The following is a 26,137-nucleotide window of genomic DNA, read 5'->3' as shown; positions in this document are numbered from 1 at the left end:
ATCTAGTACCTACCCTTCTCCAGACCGGACTGCTGCCGGCTGGCTACTACAAAACCTGAGAAAACTACGGAGCTCGAAAAAGCTAACTGCCCTCGAAGACTGTTCTCAACCCAAAACTCGATTCTCACACACATTGTTCCAGGTTAGTTAGGTAGACCGTGGCTCACCATGATCAGACGTCTACCCAACTAAACTGGATTCACACACTCGCGAAAAGGAAGACTGAAGGAAGACAGGAAAGAAAATGCCATACCGGAATTAGTCTACCTGCACGTTGCAGCACGCTTGGCACCAAAGACGATGGCTTGCATCATGTGGGGCGAGTTGTCCGTCGGCGTGCATATGGACGTCGCAGCACGCTTGGCACCAAAGACGATGGCTTGCATCATGTCGGGCTAGTTGGCCGTTGCCTTGCATGGACACTTCTCGGGCGCAGGAGTAGCGACGGCAGGTGCAGCAGCTGTGGGAGAAGCAGCAGGTTGAGCCATAACTTGATGAAGACTCGGAATAAACTCAATATCATTCGTCTGAGTTGCTTTTTGTCTTTGTATATACCTTATAAATAGGTTTTAAAAACAATGCCACGAGTGTTATTCTAAGGCAAGCTAAACAATTCCATAGCTATGCGCAGCCTTAAAAAGTCACGAAGTTTTTGTATACGGAGGAAGTAATGTTATTCTGTTGTTCACTTTATCACCATATCAGACACCAATGAATGTACAGCAAAAACACATGGTTGTCATGCCAACGCTAACTGTAGCAACATCCCTGGTTCATATACATGTGCATGTTTAACTGGTTACCAAGGAAATGGAACACATTGTTCAGGTAAGTCGCAATTTTATGATTCGGCAAACTTGACTGTTTCATCAATTTTGATGCGAAGCAGTTCAAGTTTGTTTCGCGTTTCCTTCAACTTTCGCGTTCAAAGCCACGGGCGTTCACACCAAGTTCCCCATTCCGTGATGTCAAACGAAAATTCGCTTGAATTTTCGCTCTGCACAACATCTCTGACGATAGAGAGTTCCGCAAGACATAATTACGTTAGTAACAAATGTAGTCGATCTATGGAAAGTCTAACCTACAATCCATGCCGATCTGTGTTCCGCCATATGAGCCGCAATCAGCGAAAACGACCCTTAGAGATTTCGTAATTTTTTCGAGAAAAAGGTTGATTTGTGACGTTCAACGATTTTTTGATCGCGCTGCAAACAGCGCGGCGACTTCTTGAACTCCTTGCTTGAAGTAATTAATTTGAAGTTGAAGTGGTGTCGTGTGGCGACTCCAGTGTTCCTTGATCTTGTTGCGATGGCTGCGGACGCCAGAGCTGTTCGCAGAGCACACACGGCAGTCATTGTGTACAGCTAGCTCGAGCCTGCTGGGGTGTGGATGCTGAAGTAGCCGCTGAAGTTCTGAGAGTGAGGATGAGACCTTCTTTGGTTCCGACATCGATGTCGACAGCTAGGCGGAATCTCAGCCGTCATCTCCTGCTGCGATGCGGCTCAAGGTGGCCGATGACTCGTCAGAGTCGGCAGATGAGGAGTCGTCTGAGATAAATTCTGAGTCTGGGGCTAGTGAAGGCAGCGACGTCGTGTCTTCAGCTGCGGAGGAAGAAATGAAAGACGAGATTGCGGAACGACTCCACGCAGGATGCAGCTGCGAATATGTCGATCATTTCTCCGCACTCCTCAGCTATTCTTTGTCATAATAGACACCCTTAGCAAACAACGGTAACGCTATTTTTTACGGTACTCGTACCTTGATCACCCAAATAGCGTTGAAGCTGCAGCGTATAAACGTTATGGGGGCTGATTTATCGTTGTGACCAACGGTTTTGGCCAAATATTGCATAGTCCGTACGCATTTCACCTTGTATCGCGTATATGGTGACAAAAATGGTTGTACCGCGCGAAATCAAAGCTACTAAAAATAGCGTGCATCTTGCTAAAGGTCGAACCCAAATCACGGTATTTCCCCCCTTACGATAATACCGTTACAACATAACGTTTTTTGCTAAGGGTGTCTAATAGCTGCTTACTGCACTATTTCAAAAAGTATTCAAGCTGCCTACCCACCTTCGAATGCTGAATATTCATTGTACACATACATTGTATACATACATTGCACCAATTTGGAGTACATATTGTATATTGGTGTATACACCCGTTTTGAATCGGAATATTGAACTTTTTCTTGGCTGAGGTCCTTCAGAAGATGTGTTTCAACAAATTTCTAATCAAAAAGGAATTTTGAAAATGTTGACCCTAAGGGCTGTTTTCGCTGGTTGAGGCCCATATGTAGTTTTCGAATGACATAGCTGCCTTTGGCAACTCAGAATGCGGCAGTGTACGACCGGGTCAAGCTAGGGAGTGAGTCAACAATTTGCACCCCAATACACCTCCGGAGCGCCTCCGTTATCAGAGCCCTACGTACGTCCTCTATATAGACAAATTTCCATAAGTGAAGTGCAAACTCGTGAGTTCATGGGTTTTCCTGCCCACTAACGTAAGGTTGCTCAACTTCACGTAGTGCGGAACGCCTCTAATGACTTGTACATTAGAGGTCATCCGTAAATATTCCCTCAACCCTGGAACCTTTGGATCCGTTGCATTATTTTCATGAAAAAATTCATCAAATTCAAGTTACTTGTAGTACTCCCCTATTGATTTGTTTCCGTCTTCTCTTAGTGCCTTATTCATGATTATATTTTCCTCTTCCTCCTTTTCTTATATGACCACCTTCATCATTTTGCGAGAACTGTGGCAGTACGCCCAGTGAGAAGGCAGATGTTACCTCGCCAGGCGAAATAGCACGTCATCGTACATTTGAGATCAGCGGGAAGAAGATGACGACGTCCACTAATTTAGTATCTGTGCACACGAATCTGCTGTGTGTGTGACTCTGTGTGTCAACTATGATATCATCTTCTGTGGTTCCATGCCTAGCATGTACGTCTGAACCATCCTGCAAAGTTTGAATGACGTAGGTTGAGCGATCGCTCCGCGAAATATACTTTTTGAAATTCTCTTCATAGTATATCTTCCACCATTGAAATTTCGAATTTCTTCAAAAAAAGTGCTGAGAGGGGTGGCTTGCAACCTCGATATGGCTTGTTCCAGGTATGCTTTGGAGCCATCTTCTGTTGAAGTAGTGGCGGGGATCTGCCCTGCAACTGCTACAACCAAAAATGATTCGATCTGAGAAAGGGTGAGACCGCGAATCTCGGTTGAATATTGAGTATTTCAAGCCTTTTCACGACGAAGATGGAGTTCTTTTTGGAGATGGACGTCGCGGCAAAGGACATGGTGTCCGACGTCAGGCGTCTGGTGAAGCCAGGGATCATTTGTCCAGTCAGGTCGGTAGCCTAACCGTCGGTAAGCTTGTGTTTGGATCCCGTTCTGCTCGATGTGGTAGATCACAAACAATTTGATATCGCACAAATTGATCTCAGCATCGTGCGTACGGTATTTTATATTCAGAAAATCCCAAAGTGTCTCTGTGTGGCCGTCCTATGCCACGAGAAACTCCAATCAGGCTCCTATGTCCTCTGCCTTCATGATTGAATGTCCACTTCGTTTGAACAACGAACACAACAATCGAGGACGGCTTTGCAATGAAAAATACAGGTATACTGGAGCTGAAAAAAAGAAGAAAAAAAACGTGCTCAGGATGAGACTCGAGTACACGCATACTCTCCCAGCAGGTGAAACGCAAATTTTTGTGAAAAATGCGTGACGCCGACTGACCAGTAATTTCGCCTGACGGTGCTTCTGGTGAAGTAAAATAAAGCTAAACAAACAAATACTAGGGGAAGAGTGTGTTGCTCCCTACGTGGGAGCTCGCGGTTTTCCTGCCAACTTGAATTCTGATTGACTGACTCCCGACTGAAACACTGTGTATTGAGCAGGGAGTGGTGCTTTCTTGCAGGTTTGCCAAGTGGACGGTTCGATGGACTTCTCGTGTGCTCTGGATGGCAGTCATGAGTCAGTCAAGTGAGAATTCAAGTCGGCAGGAAAACCGCGGGCTCCCATGTAGGGAGCAACACACTCTTCCCCTACTATCACCGAAGTCGCACCAACCTCTTCTTCAAACAAATACTGTTATTTAATCCCGTAGCTATGCAGATGACGTTACTTCAGTAACGTCTGGCGCTAGCCAGGGTCCCCACAGCTTTAATTTGGTGTTTGTTTGTGTGTTTGTTTGTGTGTTTGTGTCACGCCTGGCGCTATCCTGTATCTGTCCCGTACCGTACCGTACCATCAAACACAGCTGGCCACATACAGCTGGCCGCACTATTCAAATAGGTCTTTCAAACGCAAGATCATAACGTGAAGCAACTTGGAAGAATGAGTATGAATGCAAAGTGTATGGGGGAATGCATGTAGGGCGATAGTGCGGGTTCGAATCCCTGGTAATGCCTGAAAATAGGAAAATTGAAAAATTTATAACGTCCCTATTCTTTTTTTGCCGTCATCAAGGCGGTAGATGGTGTCGTATTACCCTCGACCGTACCTGTCCCGTACCTTTCCCGTACCTGTCCCGTACCTGTCCCGTACCTGTCCCGTACCGTACCTGTCCCGTACCGTACAATCAAAGACGCCTGGCCACAATGCATATTCATATAGGGCTTTCAAATACAAGATCATAACGTGAAGCAACTTGGAAGAATTAGTATGTATGCGAAGTGTATCGGGGGTCCGGGGATGCATGCAGGGCGATAGTGCGGGTTCGAATCCCAGTAAAAACAAAAAGTAGAAATTTATAAGAATTTATAACATGTAGAAAGGAAAAGGACATTATGGATACGAGTTAAGAGTAACGCTTGCCTTCCCCTCTTTGGTCTTTCCATAACCTTGAACCTTCCAAGTTGGAAGGCTGTCGGTTAGCGCTACGGAGATGTGTTGAAGCTAGGTGTCAGGCCGTCGAATGTCTCAGTACTCTTGTCAGTTTTGTGCCTAGTTATTACACTTTCTGACTGTATTATAGTATCCAGTTACAGTGATGGAGAGTTACTCTTAACTCGTATCCATATTATGTCCTTTTCCTTTCTACATTTATTTATGGCTCAACATCCGAGTTTCAAATTTATAATATCCCTATGCTTTTTTTGTCTAGGTCATCAAGGCAAAAAAGCATAGCTCTCTCGTTTAGACACGAAAAATAGTCATTTCTCTTCAACCCCACCCCCCCCCCCCTCCCCCCCCCCCCTCCCTGAGAAACGAACACATACATACAGCACATAGTATAGATTTTTCTTTTCTAGCTGGATGTGCCCACACATACAAACTGTGCATTGGTATTGTTCGAGAAACGAACAGGCGCTCGCCCCCGCCTTAAACAACTACTTTTGTTTCTAAAATTACGAATGGCTCCTAATGCTATTCTGTTGTCCACTGTACCACCATATCAGACACCAATGAATGTACAGCAAGAACACATGGTTGTCATGCCAACGCTAACTGTAGCAACATCCCTGGTTCATATACATGCGCATGTTCAACTGGTTACCAAGGAAATGGAACACATTGCTCAGGTAAGTTGTAATTTTATGACTCCGCACACTTGACTGTTTCGTCGATTTTGTGTACAGTACAGCAAAAATAGAGGTTGCGAGGTTGCGGCAGTCGTGAGTCAGTCAAGTGTCAAGTCGTCGGCGGAATAGCGCGAGCTCCAGTGTGGGAGCAAACCCATTCCTAATACAGTAAAACCTGGTGTAAGCGACCTCTGGGTTTAGCGACCACCTGCTCTTAATGACCGTTTTTTTCATGCATTGACTGTTCTACACATAAACGGCACTGGATACAGCGACCACCTACCTTACAACGCCATCAAACGACTTTTAGTGTACCAAGTGCCATATAGGACCTACGCACAGCGGCCCAAACCAGCCAAAAGTGTCGTCTTCACTGGCATGGTTGCCACAAACAGGGTTGAAGTGCGCTGGGTCCAAATATGTAATTGAAAGTGCCCAATGACTAGCATGTTATGCTGTTCTGTTGTCCACTGTATCACCATATCAGACACCGATGAATGTATGGCAAAAACAAATAGTTGTCATGTCAACGCTAACTGTAGCAACATCCCTGGTTCATATACATGTGCATGTTTAACTGGTTACCAAGGAAATGGAACACATTGCTCAGGTAAGTCGTAATTTTATGACTCGACACACTTGAATGTTTCATCAATTTTTGTGCACATTAGTTGAAGTTTGTTTCGCGTGTCCTTCAACTTTCGCGTTCAAAGCCACGGGCGTTCACATGAAGTTCCCCTTCCCGTGATGTCAAACGAAAATTCGCTTGAATTTTCGCTCTGCAAAACATCTCTGACGATTTAAAGGTTCCGCACGACATAATTACGTTAGTAACAAATGCAGTCGATCTATGGAAAGTGTAACCTACACTCCATGCCGGTCTGTGTTCCGCCATATGTAGTTTTCGAATGATATAGCTGCCCTTGGCAACTCGGAACGCGGCAGTGTACGACCGGGTCGACCTAGGGAGTGAGTCAAAATTTTGCACCCCAATACACTTACGGAGCACCTCCGTTATCAGAGCCCTACGTATGTACTATACATAGACAACTTTCATAGGTTAAGTGCAAACTCACGGGTTTTCCCGCCTACTAACGTAAGCTTGCTCAACTTCACGTAGTGCGGAACGTCTCTAATGACTTGCACACTAAGGATCATCCGTAAAACACTGATATTCCCCTTAAACAACTAGTTTTGGTTTCTAAATAAATATCTACATTTACGAATGGCTCCTAATGCTATTCTGTTGTCCACTGAATCACCATATCAGACAACAATGAATGTACAGCAAAAACACATGGTTGTCATGCCAACGCTAACTGTAGCAACATCCCTGGTTCATATACATGTGCATGTTTAACTGGTTACCAAGGAAATGGAACACATTGCTCAGGTAAGTCGTAATTTTATGACTCCGCACACATGACTGTTTCGTCGATTTTGTGTACAGTACAGGAAAAATAGAGGTTGCGAGTTTGCGGCAGTTGTGAGTCAGTCAAGTGTCAAGTCGTCGGCGGAATAGCGCGAGCTCCAGTGTGGGAGCAAACCCATTCCTAATACAGTAAAACCTGGTGTAAGCGACCTCTGGGTTTAGCGACCACCTGCTCTTAATGACCGCTTTTTTCATGCACGGACAGTTCTACACAGAAACAGCACTGGATACAGCAACCACCTACCTTGCACCGCCATCAAACGACTTTTAGTGTACCAAGTGCCATATAGGACCTACGCACAGCGGCCCAAACGAGCCAAAAGTGTCGTCTTCACTGGCAGGGTTGACACAAACAGGGTTGAAGTGCGCTGGGTCCAAATATGTAATCGAAAGTGCCCAATGACTAGCATGTTATGCTGTTCTGTTGTCCACTGTATCACCATATCAGACACCGATGAATGTATGGCAAAAACAAATAGTTGTCATGCCAACGCCAACTGTAGCAACATCCCTGGTTCATATACATGTGCATGTTTAACTGGTTACCAAGGAAATGGAACACATTGTTCAGGTAAGTCATCGTTTTATGACTCGACACACTTGAATGTTTCATCAATTTTTGTGCACATTAGTTGAAGTTTGTTTCGCGTGTCCTTCAACTTTCGCGTTCAAAGCCACGGGCGTTCACATGAAGTTCCCCTTCCCGTGATGTCAAACAAAAATTCGCTTGAATTTTCGCTCTGCAAAACATCTCTGACGATTGAGAGGTTCCGCACGACATAATTACGTTAGTAACAAATGCAGTCGATCTATGGAAAGTGTAACCTACACTCCATGCCGGTCTGTGTTCCGCCATATGTAGTTTTCGAATGATATAGCTGCCCTTGGCAACTCGGAACGCGGCAGTGTACGACCGGTTCGACCTAGGGAGTGAGTCAAAATTTTGCACCCCAATACACTTACGGAGCACCTCCGTTATCAGAGCCCTACGTATGTACTATACATAGACAACTTTACATAGGTTAAGTGCAAACTCGCGAGTTCACGGGTTTTTCCGCCTACTAACGTAAGGTTGCTCAACTTCACGTAGTGCGGAACGTCTCTAATGACTTGCACATTAAGGATCATCCGTAAAATACTGATATTCCCCTTAAACAACTAGTTTTGGTTTCTAAATAAATATCTACATTTACGAATGCCTCCTAATGCTATTCTGTTGTCCACTGAATCACCATATCAGACAACAATGAATGTACAGCAAAAACACATGGTTGTCATGCCAACGCTAACTGTAGCAACATCCCTGGTTCATATACATGTGCATGTTCACCTGGTTACCAAGAAATGGAACACATTGCTCAGGTAAGTCGTAATTTATGACTCCGCACACTTGACTGTTTCGTCGATTTTGTGTACAGTACAGTAAAAATAGAGGTTCGAGTTTGCGGCAGTTGTGAGTCAGTCAAGTGTGAAGTCGTCGGCGGAATAGCGCGAGCTCCAGTTTGGGAGCAAACCCATTCCTAATACAGTAAAACCTGGTGTAAGCGACCTCTGGGTTTAGCGACCACCTGCTCTTAACCCTTTGAGGCCCATAGTACGGATATATCCGTACCAGTGTACAGTGCATACTTTTCAAAGCGGAACCTGGCGTAACTCGGCCGTTTCTTGACCAAATCGGACAATCGAAACGGCTATCGACATTAGAATTGTCTCAGCTATCGGCTCGAAAAAACCCAAAAGCGATCCGAGTTCGAAAAGCGGAGATACGAGACTCGAACTAAATTGCTCAGCAGAGTCAACTCGAGCGTGTGCATTTTGAACTCGTTTTTAGGGGTTTTCCCTGACTCGCGGCCCACGCAGCTACAGATAGTTCACGTCATCGCAAAGGCATGTTTCTCAGCTCTCCAGTAAAAAAATTTGAGCGATCTGCGATGCAATTTGTTGAAATGGCAGAGAATTTGAGTTTGGCGCTCGCAATGCTGGCTTTGGAGCGCCGTATCGCGCTGCGGCGCTGGTTCTGTGAATCGAGTGATGTATTGCTGGCTATCGCTGTGTTCCTCTGGCCAAGAGCTTTCCAGAAAGCCCAAGATCACCTAAATCTGCCAAAGGACACCAAAGTTACGACCAGATAAGTACCTGGGCTCGCGTATGCAGTGCATTTCTTGAAATAATTGTGGGCCCTAAAGGGTTAATGACCGTTTTTTTAATGCACGGACAGTTCTACACAGAAACAGCACTGGATACAGCGACCACCTACCTTGCACGGCCATCAAACGACTTTTAGTGTACCAAGTGCCATATAGGACCTACGCACAGCGGCCCAAACCAGCCAAAAGTGTCGTCTTCACTGGCAGGGTTGACACAAACAGGGTTGAAGTGCGCTGGGTCCAAATATGTAATCGAAAGTGCCCAATGACTAGCATGTTATGCTGTTCTGTTGTCCACTGTATCACCATATCAGACACCGATGAATGTACGGCAAAAACAAATAGTTGTCATGCCAACGCCAACTGTAGCAACATCCCTGGTTCATATACATGTGCATGTTTAACTGGTTACCAAGGAAATGGAACACATTGTTCAGGTAAGTCGTAGTTTTATGACTCGACACACTTGAATGTTTCATCAATTTTTGTGCACATTAGTTGAAGTTTGTTTCGCGTGTCCTTCAACTTTCGCGTTCAAAGCCACATGAATACACTTACGGAGCACCTCCGTTATCAGAGCCCTACGTATGTACTATACATAGACAACTTTCCATAGGTTAAGTGCAAACTCGCGAGTTCACGGGTTTTCCCGCCTACTAACGTAAGGTTGCTCAACTTCAACTTTAAGGTTGCTCAACTTCACGTAGTGCGGAACGTCTCTAATGACTTGCACATTAAGGATCATCCGTAAAATACTGATATTCCCCTTGAACAACTCGTTTTGGTTTCTAAATAAATATCTACATTTACGAATGGCTCCTAATGCTATTCTGTTGTCCACTGAATCACCATATCAGACAACAATGAATGTACAGCAAAAACACATGGTTGTCATGCCAACGCTAACTGTAGCAACATCCCTGGTTCATATACATGTGCATGTTTAACTGGTTACCAAGGAAATGGAACACATTGTTCAGGTAAGTCGTAGTTTTATGACTCGACACACTTGAATGTTTCATCAATTTTTGTGCACATTAGTTGAAGTTTGTTTCGCTTATCCTTCAACTTTCGCGTTCAAAGCCACGGGCGTTCACATGAAGTTCCCCTTCCCGTGATGTCAAACGAAAATTCGCTTGAATTTTCGCTCTGCAAAACATCTCTGACGATTGAGAGGTTCCGCACGACATAATTACGTTAGTAACAAATGCAGTCGATCTATGGAAAGTGTAACCTACGCTCCATGCCGGTCTGTGTTCCGCCATATGTAGTTTTCGAATGATATAGCTGCCCTTGGCAACTCGGAACGCGGCAGTGTACGACCGGGTCGACCTAGGGAGTGAGTCAAAATTTTGCACCCCAATACACTTACGGAGCACCTCCGTTATCAGAGCCCTACGTATGTACTATACATAGACAACTTTCCATAGGTTAAGTGCAAACTCGCGAGTTCACGGGTTTTCCCGCCTACTAACGTAAGGTTGCTCAACTTCACGTAGTGCGGAACATCTCTAATGACTTGCACATTAAGGATCATCCGTAAAATACTGATATTCCCCTTGAACAACTCGTTTTGGTTTCTAAACGAGAGAGCTTGGAAGCTCAGGGCCCTACGCTATGCTTTTTTGCCTACCTCATCGTACATGTTATTAAACTAATGGAAATGTTTTTTTCCGTTGATTCGCCACATCATTGTATTGCAAAAACGTTTCGATCAGTTTAAATATGAGTTAGGCAAAAGTATTTGTAGACTTTATTTCGGATTGATATTTTTCTCTAATTTCATCCACTTTTGGTTTGCTCCCTCTTTTCTTTTTGATCTTCTTATACTGTACATCAACACATTTTGGCCGATGAGAAACTTTGGCCGATCTCGAAACGAAACTTTTTCGCCGTCATTAAACTTTGGCCGATTGGAGTTTTCAAAAAAAATCGATCGGTATTTTTTGCTCTCACATGCATCGCACAGTTTCCATGTGCGCAGCTGCAGTAGCACGAGGCGAATCAGCACGATTAAGCCTCTGATGCTCATTTCTTGCATTTGTGTCGTCCGACGTTTCCTGGGACCGGCGCTGACTCTGCCAATCACGGGCGATCTGGAGTCGACGAGATGTCTGTCCTGACGTTTCCTGTGACCGGCGCTGACTCTGCCGATCACGGGCGTTCTGGACTAGACGGGATGTCTGCCCTGACGTTTCCTGTGACCGGCGCTGACTCTGCCGATCACGGGCGTTCTGGACTCAACGGGATGTCTGCCCTGACGTTTCCTTGGACCGGCGCTGACTCTGCCGATCACGGGCGATCTGGAGTCGACGAGATGTCTGTCCTGACGTTTCCTGTGACCGGCGCTGACTCTGCCGATCACGGGCGATCTGGACTCGACGGGATGTCTGTCCTGACGTTTCCTGTGACCGGCGCTGACTCTGCCGATAACGGGCGTTCTGGAGTCGACGGAATCTCTCTTCCGACGTTTCCTGTGACCGGCACTGAATCGCCCGTTCACGCTTATTTTGGAGACGACGGGATTTCTCTTCCAAAGTAGATTTTTGCTGACGCATCCTATCACCTATTCGGCGTCTATTCTAATTTAATTTCCTCCTCGCTCCCTATTTCTCTTCCAAATCTCCCTCTATATCAGGGAGTCGTATACATAATACGACGAATATTGGTACGGTACGGGACAGATACGGGAGCCAGCAAATATTGTGGACAGCTGTTATGTACAATCCTGTAGAGCCTTTGTAGTCACAGATACGGGACAGATACGGGAAAGATAGGGGATAGCTCCAGGCGTGACACAAACACACAAACAAACAAACAAACACCAAATTAAAGCTGTGTGGACCCTGGCTAGCGCCAGACGTTACTGAAGTAACGTCTTCTGCATAGCTACGGGAATAAATATCTACATTTACGAATGGCTCCTAATGCTATTCTGTTGTCCACTGAATCACCATATCAGACAACAATGAATGTACAGCAAAAACACATGGTTGTCATGCCAACGCTAACTGTAGCAACATCCCTGGTTCATATACATGTGCATGTTCAACTGGTTACCAAGGAAATGGAACACATTGCTCAGGTAAGTCGTAATTTTATGACTCCGCACACTTGACTGTTTCGTCGATTTTGTGTACAGTACAGTAAAAATAGAGGTTGCGAGGTTGCGGCAGTCAAGTGTCAAGTCGTCGGCGGAATAGCGCGAGCTCCAGTGTGGGAGCAAACCCATTCCTAATACAGTAAAACCTGGTGTAAGCGACCTCTGGGTTTAACGACCACCTGCTCTTAATGACCGTTTTTTTCATGCACGGACTGTTCTACACAGAAACAGCACTGGATACAGCGACCACCTACCTTGCACGGCCATCAAACGACTTTTAGTGTACCAAGTGCCATATAGGACCTACGCACAGCGGCCCAAACCAGCCAAAAGTGTCGTCTTCACTGGCAGGGTTGACACAAACAGGGTTGAAGTGCGCTGGGTCCAAATATGTAATCGAAAGTGTCCAATGACTAGCATGTTATGCTGTTCTGTTGTCCACTGTATCACCATATTAGACACCAATGAATGTACGGCAAAAACAAATAGTTGTCATGCCAACGCTAACTGTAGCAACATCCTTGGTTCATATACATGTGCATGTTTAACTGGTTACCAAGGAAATGGAACACATTGCTCAGGTAAGTCGTAATGTTATGACTCGGCACACTTGACTGCTCCATCGATTTTTGTGCGAAGTAGTTTTTTTTCGTGACGTCAAAGGAAAATTCGCTTGAATGTTCGCTCTGCAAAACATCTGAGACGATAGAGAGATTCCGCATGACATAATTTTTTTTTACGAAAAGCCAAGTGATGCACGCAAAGGGAACATGCAGCAGCCATGCATGGTGGACATTGTCACACTCTGGTCGCAGCAGATAAGCATTTTTAATGGAAGTATGAGGGAAAGAGAAAGAACAGGGGGGGGGGGGGGAGGGGGTAGATTGAGAAGGAGAGAGTACATGTACATGAGAGCCTGTAGTAATTCCGTAATTCCGTAGAGCGAAACCTCCCTAGTGTCATCTTCACTGGCAGGGTTGACGCAAACAGGGTTGAAGTGCGCTCTGACGCAAGTGCATGCAGTCAGCAGAAGTGACAAGTGAAAGTGCAGGATGCACTGCATGCACTTGAATGAGGTGTGCTTTGCCTGTAGGAAAGTCTTCTATTCTCCACGCCTGTCAATACGAGTGCATGGATGTACAATCATGCATATGTACATGTATGTACAGGATCCGATATGCCGCGAATGTATGGGACCTGGTTCTAAAGACCACTTGGCTTTAACGACCGCTTTCGCTTGCACCGTGGGATGGTCACTTTAGTATATTATTATTATTAAAAGCATGTCCGCGTAGGTGGCGGGGGTGCCACTTTCGCTTATGCCATTCAGGATTGATGTCTGAAGAGTAATGCGATACAATGAAATGACAGAAGTGACATCAACAAAAGCCATTAGCAACAATACCAATAGGACTAATGGAAAACTTATCCAAAGTATAAAATAAAATAGAATATGCATACAACATGTCTGGCGGAATCACGTGGATCACGAGAATCAGTCCTGTTAGGTGGGGCGGGCTCCACGCCATGCCTGTCGGTCCGCTGCCATTGTGCGGACTGCGACAGCATCTATCGGCTGGTGGAGGGTAAGTCCATGCCATGATGACAGCTCTGTCTGCAAGACCGTTACCAAAGTCGTCACTTGAACCTGGTTTTACTGTAGTTCGAGTTTTGTTTCGCGTTTCCTTCAAATGTTGCGTTCAAACCTGCGAACGTTCGCATGAAGTTTCCCTTTTCGTGAGGTCAAACGAAAATTCGCACAAACGTTTGCTTTGTAAGCCTCTGTAACAATGGGCGGGCTCGATTGCACACATTTCCGTCAATTCTACTGCAGCAGATATAGAAACATAGAAATGCAGTCAATTGACCGGAGCCGGAGCACTCAGCGCATACAGAACGCTGTGTGCAGTGCACATGCTGATCCGCTACAACCAGCGCGCTGCAGCGCATAAATGCATGTGTGTACCGCTTATCCACGGCTGCATGGTCAGTGGTCTGGGGCCACTAGACATGCGACCGGATTTCCATGTCCACGACAGTCGAATTATTTATGGTGGATGCGCCGTTCAGTTACACAAAATCTGTCGTCAATTGCAATTCCGTCAATTTGGTCAATTCTGAAGATAGGGCCGAATTGCGACATGTAATTCCAGAATTGCTAATTCCAGAATTGACGCACTCGACGTGAACGCCGTGCTAGGTCCACATGCGCGCGAGGGTGCACGGGCTCCCACGTGATCCCCTTTTACGATTTATGTCACTGTAGTCGTTTGTCTACATGGCCGCAATGCGTTCATTCTGTTCATTCGAGAATTATAAAACCTGGGTCCAAACATGTAGTCGAAAGTGCCCAATGACTAGCACGTTGTGCTATTCTGTTGTCCACTGTATCACCATATCAGACACCAATGAATGTACAGCAAAAACACATGGTTGTCATGTCAACGCTCAATGTAACAATACCATTGGTTCATATGCATGTGTATGTACAACTGGTTACCAGGGAAATGAAACGCATTGCACAGGTAAGTCATAATGTTATGAATCGGCACACTTAATGGGGAAGTTCAGAGAAAAATTTAAATTTCAGGACTTTGGGTCGCTGAGTTCAATGTTGTTGGTCTGACCTGCCTTCAACAAAGCGTTCTTGAGATATTTCCGTTCGAAAAACTAAGTATGGGGGGGGGGGGGGGGTTGCGCCCATGACGTCATGCAGCCGCCCCACACAATCTGCAATGCCATAGCATGCAGCCAGGTCAAAGGGACTGCAGGAAATCAATAGTGTCAATGCTATTTCAAATGATTTGACGACCGATAGTAGTCGGTACAAGCGGCCACGAAGACATAACTCTGTGTGAGAGTGAGGATGCAGCCATGGCTGACCTTCATGAGTTCGGTCTGGGCTGAGAACTCCGGTGTCCTGCTGAAGAAATGGCCGAGCGGGCTGGTCAAGAGTGAGCCCTGCAGCGTTTGCGACTGATGAAGAAGCAGCAGCGGCGAGGCTGATATGATTATCAGATATCTGGAGAGTAGAGTCGGCGAAATGGAGAAGACTGATGGGAGTGCTCTAAAAGCTGTTCTATAACGACTCCAGTAGTCTGCCATTATAGTGATTTTTGGTGTCAGCATGGCATATTTTGGACGCTGCTCTTTTGGAGAACAATGCAGGCTCTTTGAACCACGGCCACAACTCTTCGGTTCAAGGTTCACAACACTACGGGATCTGAACGTTTTAGGTCCGGGAGCTGTTCGTTGTATTGTCACTTGTCACGGTTGTTGACTCATCGTTGTAGCATAAATGAATCTGCACTATTTCATGCCGAAAACGTTCTTTCCCAAAGCACAACCACCGGCACCGGCAAGAAGAAATGCACCTTCCCTGATTGTACGAACGACTGATACGAGCATGACAAGTCTGTGTTTTGCAGTGCAGGGAGTGGATTGGAGGGTGGTGGTTGGGTGACTGGCTGGGGGTGTGGCTGGGGGTGTGCCTGTGCGCGTATAGCTGTGACTGTGAAACTGTATGAGAATGGGAAGTGCGGGACTGCTGGTTGTGCATCTGCGATAGTAGTTGTATGTTTAAGCAGAGAGGTGGTTGTGCGCTAGAAACATTTGTTTGCATTGAGTGATTGGTATTCATTCATGCATGAATGTCAGTGATGAATTCATCTTATCGGCCCTTTTGTCTGCTCGAACTGTTGCATTCTGACTTTCAGCAACAGACGCCAACGCAAGTCAGTCGAATACCTATCTAACTCTGGGTCTTTCTCTCAGTCTTGTTGCTGTGCTGGTAGTGGCTTTGTTTACTTTTTTCATTCGTTTTCGAAACAATAAGCTGCGAGGAATACACGGAATATCCAGCAGGTCTGGACGTACACTTGGAAAATGTAAGTATTAAATTCCGAATTTTGAAAAGATAGACCAAAGGTCGGTCAAAACTCTCCGAGTCTAATTTGGATACTGCTCACAGTTCTCTGTGTGTGTGTGTGTGTGTGTGTGTGTGTGTGTGTTTGTGTGTGTGTGTGTTTGTGTGTGTGTGTGTGTGTGTGTGTGTGTGTGTGTGTGTGTGTGTGTGTGTATGTATTTGAAATCTTTTATTCCCACGATGGCCTGTGGCCAATAAGAGAAAAATAATTACAGGCACGGGGAACAGATACAGAGAGATCAAAGTTTAGCTGCTTGCTGAGGCAGTAGCGATGGCAATAGGGAGTTTATCACATCGGCTGGGCGCAATGGAGCTATAGATGTGCTGAGCAATGTGAGCAAGTACATATGGAAGAGATGACAATTGGTAGAATGTTTGCTTTGAAATCTCGTCTGGGGTTGATTTGCCGGAGGCTGAGTGGAATACTATTAAAGAGATCAAGAGAAGCATAGATGGGGGAGTCCCTTAGCCGTGTTGTTGTTGTTGTTTATTTTACTTCACCAAATGAACAGGCAGAGATGCCTTCTCACCTGCCCATAGGACAGGTTCTCACAGAATGATGAAGGGATGATATGCAAGGGAAAACAAGAAATGATAATAATATGAGGCATTGGCAGCAAGAACCGGGGTCCTGGCAATTTTTCAAAATGCTAATATTTGCGAAAAACCTAACCGATGTCGTTTTTTAATCACCGCGATCAAAGCGGAAAGACTTCTTGCGCTATCGCTTTGAAAGTGCTTTCCTCTTGGTGGCTTCAATATAATTTGTTGTCGTCGCAGTTGAAGTTTATCCGCCAAGCACTTGGGACGCCCAGGTAGGCGTTTTCAGTCATCATGGAGGCGTTTGCGCTCGGGGTAGCGCCTGCAAATCATGCGCTCAAAAGAGAGCGGAACAAATAATGTCTTGGCGGAACGATCCCGTCACAAATTCTTGGTGGAGCACGAGCGACTAGAATATTTGACAGCTGGATCTCTAGAGATACTCAGCTGCCTGTGATAGTCTCCCGCAAGAAGAAATCAGGTGAAAGTGAAGAGGTTTCGCTCAGATGACAAGCCAACAGCGGAGGCAGCGCAGACGATGAGTTTGAGAGCTCCGTGACACGAAGTGGCGACGCGGACAGCAGCGGTGAGAGTGACGAACGAGATTCAGTACTCTGTGGCGACTATTCGCAGCTGGATAAGGAGATACGGAGACAGCCCTGAATGAACTAAACCGTACTTGATAGAATAAAATTGTTGCAAGTATACTTGCACGCTTGCGGTGCGCATGAAATTTGTCACAGTACTGTAAGACATGTATATATAACGAGGACGCAAATCTAACGTTTTAACGGATGACATTTCTTCGTTATAATAGATCCGTTGAGGCCGTACTGCTTCATATATGCTGTGTGTGTATATGGCAGAATACTGCAAGATTGTTAACATATCTTCTCGTTAACCTATGAATTTTGGACAATTGTTAAATTTGCGACTCGTTATAATAACATGTCTTAAAGTATAATGCATGTATCTATGAGCTGCTGTGAGTAGGAGAGCAAAACATGCTTGGTGGATGTATCTGGCTTGGCCCAGCATGTATATCTAGTCGTAGACTAAGTTGTAGATTCTTCCCAGTCATGTAAAACGTCAGTTGCTTGTCTTCTTTCTGTCTGACAAGTTTGCATACAACACCAGACCTGCGCATGACAGGGATTGAGTTTTCAAGTAACATTGCAGCAAGTGCAGGGAACAATGTTAGTATACTATCAACTAGAGTACTCTGTGCTTCCCTGAAGACCTAAAAATATGCTAAATTATTCTCAGCCACTCCATTAGAGCTAGCTGTAATTGCGTTCCATGTTGCCCTTTTGCTGACCATTTTTGTCGACCTTCACCCATCATTTCGGGCGTTCTTTTTACCATCTTGGAAGGTGCCCAGAGCTCCAAAATTTGGCCCATAGATCACTCATTTAGTGGACAGCTCAAAGCCATCAAAAATCTTTTTCGGTAAATATCACCTAACCCTAGTTTTTGCTGCCCATGCCTCATATACGACAGAAAGGACCAAAAGAAGAAAATAAAAGTTTAATGAGGATATTCACAAAGTAAGTATATCAATGGCAGAAAGAGCTTTCCGGAAGGGACCAGGGACACCTATCACTCTAAAATCAGAGGGGAGAGCGTTCCAGAGAATGCTTCCCCGAAACATCATGGTTGATCGTCCCGCAATAAAGGGAACTTGAAGCTAGTTCGACACTTGTCCCCGTGTGGTGCGCTGCTCCTCCTGAACAGTCTCTGTGGCCGTTCGGGTGAATAATTGTTGAAGAAGGGGGCTACAGGAGGTGTTAATGCATCGATGATCAAATACGACAATTTTTTGTGTATATGTATGTGGTAGACTATAACAATGCTGAGCAGAGAGAGCAGCGGGGCAGTTGGAGTCAAGAGCCGCTGTTGCAAGGTGGCACGGATGCCAGCCTTGAACATCTTTTCAAGCAGACCAAGCAGGTGTGCGCTAAGTCCTGAAAAGAAACTGTTTGAACCATAACACAGCTGGGAAAGGATCATGCTGAGGAACCACGTTCGCCGGGCAAGCAAACTCAGTCATCGTCCATGCCTCCAGAGCTGACCAATTGTTCGCACTGTCTTGCGACCAATATACTCCACATGTGGAGCCCAGGATAAATCATTATCCAGGACTAAACCAAGGTACTGGGCTGTAGAGGTCACACAAAGTTTCTCGCCGGTTGTATTGCAGCCGCGCCTCGTCGCCGGATGAAGAGCAACTGTGTCTTGGAAGAGTTGAGGAGCAGGCCAATGTCCTCCAGCCAGGTGGCAATGTTTGTCATGGCTTGCGTGAGGGTTCTGCACACTACAGCAGGATCAGAATGGGAGCAGTCGATGACAATGTCATCTGTCTTAGTGCTGTACAGACGGTGGCAGTATGGTGTGGAGTTCACTAGTGTAGAGCACAAAAAGCAGTGGCCCAAGAACCCTACCTTGCGGAACACCACAGGAGCAACTGACGGCCTCACTAACAGAGTCCAGAACTTTGACACTCTGGAAACGCCCTGAGAGGTAGTCAGTGAACCATTCCAATGCAGTTCTAGCTATACCAAGGGAAACAAAACTGTAACTAGACGTTCTTGCTTAAAGGGGAAGTTAAGGCAAAAATTAAAATTTCACCAGTTGTAGTCTTCGGGGTGCTGAGTCGAATGGTCTTGGTCCGAGGAAGCTGAGACGCTCCCTTCCTACTTGAATCCCAATCGAACTCGCGCACTTCCACCGAAACTGGGTGACTGCGCCCTACTAGATGGGGATTTGTATGCAAAATTTCACTAAAAGCGCCATTTCGTTCTTATAAAAGCACGGATGACCGCGATTGGCCCGTATGTTGTAGTCTTTTGGACGCTGAGTCGACTGGTTTTGGTCCGAAAAAGCTGCGATGCAGCGTTCCTCCTTTATTCCCAATCGAACATGGTTGAACAAGCGGTCACGTGCTCCTGGGTGCCCAAATCACCTGGTCACCACGCCAGCAGGCGACAACTTTCACACCAAGGTTCAACTCGAGTTCAACTCGAGTGACAGGACTGCACCCAAAAAAGGTCAAACAGGCTAGTAAGTTGTACCCTGCAGGCACGGTGACCAGGTGACTGGCGTACGCAGGAGCACGTGACCGCTTGTTCAAATCATGTTCGATTGGGAATAAAGGAGGAACGCTGCATCGCAGCCTTTTCGGACCAAAGCCAATCGACTCAGCGTCCAAAAGACTACAACATATGGGCCAATCGCGGTCATCCATGCTTTTATAAGAACGAAATGGCGCTTTTTGTGACATTTTGCATACAAATCCCCATCTAGTAGGGCGCAGTCACCCAGTTTCGGTGGAAGTGCGCGAGTTCGATTGGGATTCAAGTAGGAAGGGAGCGTCTCAGCTTCCTCGGACCACGACCATTCGACTCAGCACAGTAGAAAGTATTAGGCTTGTACCAACTCACTGACGTCATCGATGACGTCATAGCGATTTAACCCTAAAAACCGGGGCGTTTTAACCCTAATTTTTTGCGATTTACGGTAATTTTTTGCGATTTACGGTAAATTTTTGCGATTTAACCTAAAATCGGAGCGTTTTACACATGACGTCATCGATGACGTAATGCGATTTAACCCTAAAAACCGGGGCGTTTTAACCCTAAATTTTTGCGATTTACGGTAAATTTTTGCGATTTAACCTAAAATCGGAGCGTTTTACACATGACGTCATCGATGACGTAATGCGATTTAACCCTAAAAACCGGGGCGTTTTAACCCTAATTTTTTTACGATTTAACCCTAAATCTGCACGTTTTAACCCTAAAAATCGGGGCATATTAACCCTAATAATCCTGGCAACCCTAACCCTATCACCATGGCGATAACCCTAACGCTAGGGCTATCACCATGACGATAACCCTAATATTCCTGATAACCCTAACCCTAGGGCTATCACCATGACGATAACCCTAATATTCCTGATAACCCTAACCCTAGGGCTATCACCATGACGATAACCCTAATATTCCGGATGATGATAACCCTATCACCATGGTGATAACCCTAATATTTCTGATAACACCTAAACCTATCACCATGGCGATAACCCTAATAATCTCGATAGTCATAACCCTAATATTCCTGATAACCCTATCACCATGGTGATAACCCTAATTTTTCTGGTGATGATAACCCTAATAGTTCGATAGACGATAACCCTAGTAACCCTATCACCATGACAATCCTATTACCATGCCAACTCTACTCTTTTTATGTGTGCAGGTACTACAGATCACAACGGCAACAACAACACTCAGCAAACCCTAATAATCATCTTATATGTGTACAAGTCCTATTTGCCCTAGATCTAGTTGTTACGTGCACAGATCCTATCGTTATTCTTATATTATGTGTGTGTGTGCGTACAGGTCCTATATACCCTATTAGCAAATCTTGTTGTTATGTGTACAGATCCTGTCGTTATGCTAACCCAATCACCATCGCAACCCCCCATCAACTCTTTGATGACGTCCGTAATAACCCAATCACCTACGTGTCTACAGGTACTGGAGAGTCGGTGGAAAAAAATCCTCCCCCCGATTTACCTAACAGCAAGACTTAGTAAACTATTTTACTTACCTTGCATGAATTTATACAACAATTCAATCGGGGGGAGGGTCATGCTCATCACCAGGTAAGATGCACATGTGCATTCACACGCGCAGATGTATGACGATAGTGTTGCAGCTGTAAACGATGAAAAGTTACGAAAAAATAAATCAAACGCTGAAAATTACGAAAAAATAAATATCTGCATCTATATATGGAATCAGACTACGATCCGATAGACATGCAATGGCCGACGATCACATACCTTGCACGAAGCAATGCTGCAAGGAGATGAAGAGGGATGTCCGTCTCTTGTCCGACTAAACGACTAGGCTAAAATAATTCCAGGACTACATGAAAAAAGGAACACCGTCACTACGAAATGATTTGAGGAAATGAAGATTGATTCGATATACGTACACACCACTTGCCCCGACGAGTTTGAAATTTTCAAGTTTGTACGCATCAAACCACAAAGCCAGTCAAAACGAGACCTGCGTGCAGGATACACATCAAAAGCGCACCCGAACCCTCGCGTACGCGGGTCAAAAGGTTACGAGGAGTACGCGCGCACGCGCGGTCTGCAGCAATCAGAGAGAGTAGCAAAATGCCGATGGTTTCCTACTCCGATCAGGCGGAAGTTTCTGGAATCAACTAGAACCCGCGACGTGACGCGGGGTCCATGGTCATCATCTTTAGCGGTTTTCATATGAATCGCATACGTTTCAAAGAGATGTAGTACTCACGTCACCGCTTTACCCGCTTCACATCCTGAGCGGCGGGCTCCTTGATCATCGCGCAGAGTTTTAATGTTGAACTGCGCGCGCGCACCCTTCAACCAACGAACAACTGGGCGGGGATAAAAGTGATTGGATCCACCTTGATCAGTCCCATTCAACCATCATCAAGATGCTTTTTTCTTGCTCGGCTTGTGGAAAGACCGCGACCGGCCTCCGGCCGTTCGTCGACCACCTGAGGTCTAAAAACCACAGGAGGAAGCTGGAGGCCGGTCTCCAGCCTCTGTTTCTGTGTTCTTGGTAAGTAATCTGTCGTGCAATTCTCTTTATTTGAAATACCAGAGATCTTATACATGTTTTGATGTGTTTCCTTCCATGCAGCGACAACGAATGGCGTACACTTCAAGAGGTGAAAGACCATATATCAACATCAAGACATCTTTATCACTATTTGGAGAAACTCCAAAACTTCTACGGGAAGATATCATGCAAGAGCATCATGACGCTGAAAGAAGCTGAGAATGAGCTTCATAAATTATAATTAAACATTTTAAAACCAACATATCTGTGCTAAATGTGTGTGTCTGGATGGGGGTCGAGCACTCATTCGATTGCATGCTCCGAGTCGATGGGTTTGGCATGCCGAAGTGCAATATGATTGACGTAGTGGGTAGCTGCAAGTTCGTTGAACAGAGTGGAGGCAAACGTATGACAGTTGTTTGTTACAACGTTGTAAATACCCTTGACGAGATTGGAGTCGTAGAGGAAATCTATCAGATCCTGCAGATTTACATGTGATTTGTCAGCAATAATCTCCTCTATCGGAGTTTTTCGATTGGTGCTTCGATAGGAAGATCTCACGCTTGAACGAGTCTTGCCTCTGCATATGCTGACACCGTCGGTTGTTTTTTCCGCAGACCACCACCAGTTTCTCGTTAGAAAGACGACGAAAGCGTGGAAAGCAATAAAATCTGTCGGTTGAAGGTACCACATGGGAGTTTTGTAAATGCCCGCCCAGATGATGGTCTCTTCACCTACCAGGGGCTTGAGATAGGTTTTGATATCTCCGCTGTCGATTCTCCACGCATCTTGTCCGATCTTATTCACGTTCGGGTGGAAGTACACGGCTTTATCGTAGTTAGCACCTTCAAATTTATGCACAAACTCCGAAAGTCCGCACGAGGTGTTGGAGCACGAGGCAGACATGATGACGAGAGCATGAAAATTGCATGCAACCCTGCTGACGAATCGAGCGTAATGATGCAGGAGGAAAGCAAGCAGAGTCTTTTTATACCGACTCCTACGACCAATAAACACTCGGCGGCTCTGCATTATAGACGGATGCAGGCGGTGCATCGGCGCCATTTCCCAAACATCATGGATCTGTGTGATCAATTCGATGCGCTCATCAATTACGTTCGGCAGCCAAAGGGCTCTCCGACACGTGACGATGGTTGCAATCACGTGACCGAGGCAGTGATAGATGGTCACTACGTGTGCACGTCGTGTGCGCACGTGATCGATCAGCACGTGTACGCACCGGAGCATGATTTTCAAAAGCGGTGCATGCCAGAAAAAAGATGCTATCAATCTCGACAGCGCCTTCTAGGCGTCGACAGGCATCTGATTAGTTTTCTGAAGAAAACAAACATTGGTGACTTTCTCTCAGCTCACTTCAACCTTCATCCCCTGCAAGAAACGTTACATTCTCTGAAGAAATCCTGTTTGTACAAAAGTCTCAACTATGCTATTGCACTATCGTGTCTCCTGTTCGATTGCAATTATATCGTTCAGAAGCGTTTACGCGCCTTCCTTCCACGCAGCAACGTTTCCTGGCTACGGTTTGCGCGAATGTTCAAACCCTTGCCGGTGAGTTTTTCTCTCCTTTGGTGTCTTCATTTCATGGAGAGTTCGCGTCAGCTCACACCGCAACACGTGACGACTGCTCGTAAAAATCTATACCACCTGAGCGACGCCGATGCTAAAATTCTACTCTCTATCGTCGACGCCTATTGCTGGGAGACGCACCCTCTATCCCATCTGATCGACAACTTTCACTCGCAGCATCAGGACTTGCAGTGCATCCTATACGACTTTGCGAAAATCGCATGCGATCGACAGCCATCGATACGACAGAGACACGTTCGAGCGTGCCGGAGGCACGTCCGGGCAGCCAGCAGCCGGGGGCCAGCAGCCGGGGGCCAGCAGCCGGGGGCCAGCAGCCGGGGGCCAGCAGCCGGGGGCCAGCAGCCGGGCAGCCGGGCCCCAGCACCCAGCAACATGACGAAGACGTACGTCAACATGTCGAGACGGGTCAAAGACATGCCCCGACAAGAGCGCGTCTGGGGACAGTATGTAAGGGGTGATACAGTCTAAACATTCTATTATTCTCTCATCGTCGACATGCCTCCAACGTATCAGCGCAGCAAATCGGCGCAGGGTGGTCGGAAGCCGAGACAGCCAAAGACCCCACAGTCTCCGACACGTCAATACCTTGGCAGCAACGGATCGGTTCCTCATCCCACGACGATGCCGTTTACGAGACTGCTCATTGCCGAAGGGCTGTTCGCAGGAATTCAAGTCAAATACGTCAAGCGTGGAGAGAAGTACTTGGCACCGGACGGTTCGAGCTGGAAGTCGTACTTTCCCACGGGTGCCATTCCGACAGCACGCGTGCAAGCATCACCATGCGTGACCGGAGAGCCGGAACCTAACCTGTATCTGCAGATCAACGAGAGCACGGAAGAGATCCTGAAAGCCATCCTCACCACCGTGCCGAGCCTCAGAGCTTCGCTAGACGCGGGATTCATCACCTGCATGAAGACGAATTTCTACCCGATGCAACGAGGTCAACAGACGGAAAGCGGGACGAGAATCTTCATGAACGTCAGATCCGAGAAGAGCAGTCGTCATCAGGCCGCAATGCAGTACTTTCATCAACACCTGCAAGCCACCATCCCCGTCAACATCTACGTCTCGGCCATAACCTGCTCCGACCGAGGCCTGTTGAAAGTCAAGCTCTGTTGCAGTCCGGCAGACTCTGCCGATACTCAACTCCGACCGATCAATCCATCGCTGGACGAAAAGGTCGAGTTTGACGACGTGACACCGCTTCTCTCCAAGTTGTACGGTCTGTGGGCCTACTCTCAGAAGGTGGATGATGATGTCATCGAAGTCTTTGATGTATAGCAATATCATTCCTATACAATTTGAATAAAAATATTTAATCCTACTACTATCGAGAGACGTGTTCTTGTTGTAAAGATGGCTAGACGACGGGGGCGTCGCAGACGACTGCAGTATGGGGGCGGTGAAGGAGCCGAAGCAGGTCTTGAGATAGGCATGAAACTTATTGAGAATGCACCGGAGATTATCGATAAGTTGAAAAAAGTCTTTGGACATCGGAAAAAGCATGAGGGTCGATGGTTGTCCCCTAAGATAAAGAAGCTGTATCAAGCCTATGTCAGAGCAAAGAAGGCGCACGAAAGATCTCCTGGGAATATGAAGTTGCAGCAAGACTATCTTAGAGCGGAGCAGGCGCTGCAAAGAGCGAGGGACAGAATCATAGCTTAAAAAAATAAATACTACTATCAAACTGATGTACCAACGATCACGGTCGACGGAATCAAGAATGGCGCTCATGTGGAAAAATCAAACGCAAAGCGCATACACCTCCCCCTGGGATCCTGCAACAGCTGAAGACCTAGCCAAAGAGTTGTCAGACTTGAAAGAAAATGCCATCCGCAGAGATGGTTCAATTTCTATGGATGCACGACTCAACATGGGTTACAACGCCGTATGTTTTATGGGTGATGACGTGAGGAGCGTTACTTGCGCTGTAACGCGCGGTGCAATGGTGGAGCACGTTCGCAATGCCGTAGAGAATAAAGTAGATTCATCAACATTACAAGAGCAAACCGCTTCCCTCAGAGCCGCCATGATGGAAGCGACCGATAACGTCAGCGAAAACACCAAACGTATGCTACATCTTCGGAGAGATATCGAAGGAATTTTTTCTCCCCTACTTATAGAGCGCACTGCAGACTTGACAGGTAACTACTGGGGTAGCGACATCCTCTTGGAAGGATTAAGACCTCCGAATTCTCAGTTTGTTTCGTACGCAGTGCTGGTGAAAT

General features: G+C 46.2%; 1 protein-coding gene across 1 annotated transcript in view; it reads left to right on the top strand.

The window, feature by feature from the left end:
* The first annotated feature begins 300 nt into the window (after positions 1 to 300).
* Positions 301 to 26,137, top strand: part of LOC135827912 (protein draper-like) — a 44,829-nt gene continuing 18,992 nt past the window's right edge. The window contains exons 1-12 of the mRNA XM_065340349.1: positions 301 to 394; positions 706 to 828; positions 5,411 to 5,533; positions 6,021 to 6,143; positions 6,804 to 6,926; positions 7,414 to 7,536; positions 9,427 to 9,549; positions 9,970 to 10,092; positions 12,075 to 12,197; positions 12,674 to 12,796; positions 14,618 to 14,740; positions 15,932 to 16,102. Coding sequence (XP_065196421.1) covers positions 301 to 394; positions 706 to 828; positions 5,411 to 5,533; positions 6,021 to 6,143; positions 6,804 to 6,926; positions 7,414 to 7,536; positions 9,427 to 9,549; positions 9,970 to 10,092; positions 12,075 to 12,197; positions 12,674 to 12,796; positions 14,618 to 14,740; positions 15,932 to 16,102 — 1,495 coding nt within the window. The remainder of the gene's footprint in view (positions 395 to 705; positions 829 to 5,410; positions 5,534 to 6,020; positions 6,144 to 6,803; positions 6,927 to 7,413; positions 7,537 to 9,426; positions 9,550 to 9,969; positions 10,093 to 12,074; positions 12,198 to 12,673; positions 12,797 to 14,617; positions 14,741 to 15,931; positions 16,103 to 26,137) is intronic.

Source organism: Sycon ciliatum, chromosome 12, assembly GCF_964019385.1.
Source record: "Sycon ciliatum chromosome 12, ocSycCili1.1, whole genome shotgun sequence".
NCBI classification, from domain to species: domain Eukaryota; kingdom Metazoa; phylum Porifera; class Calcarea; order Leucosolenida; family Sycettidae; genus Sycon; species Sycon ciliatum.
This window is presented reverse-complemented; position numbering and strand designations above follow the sequence as displayed.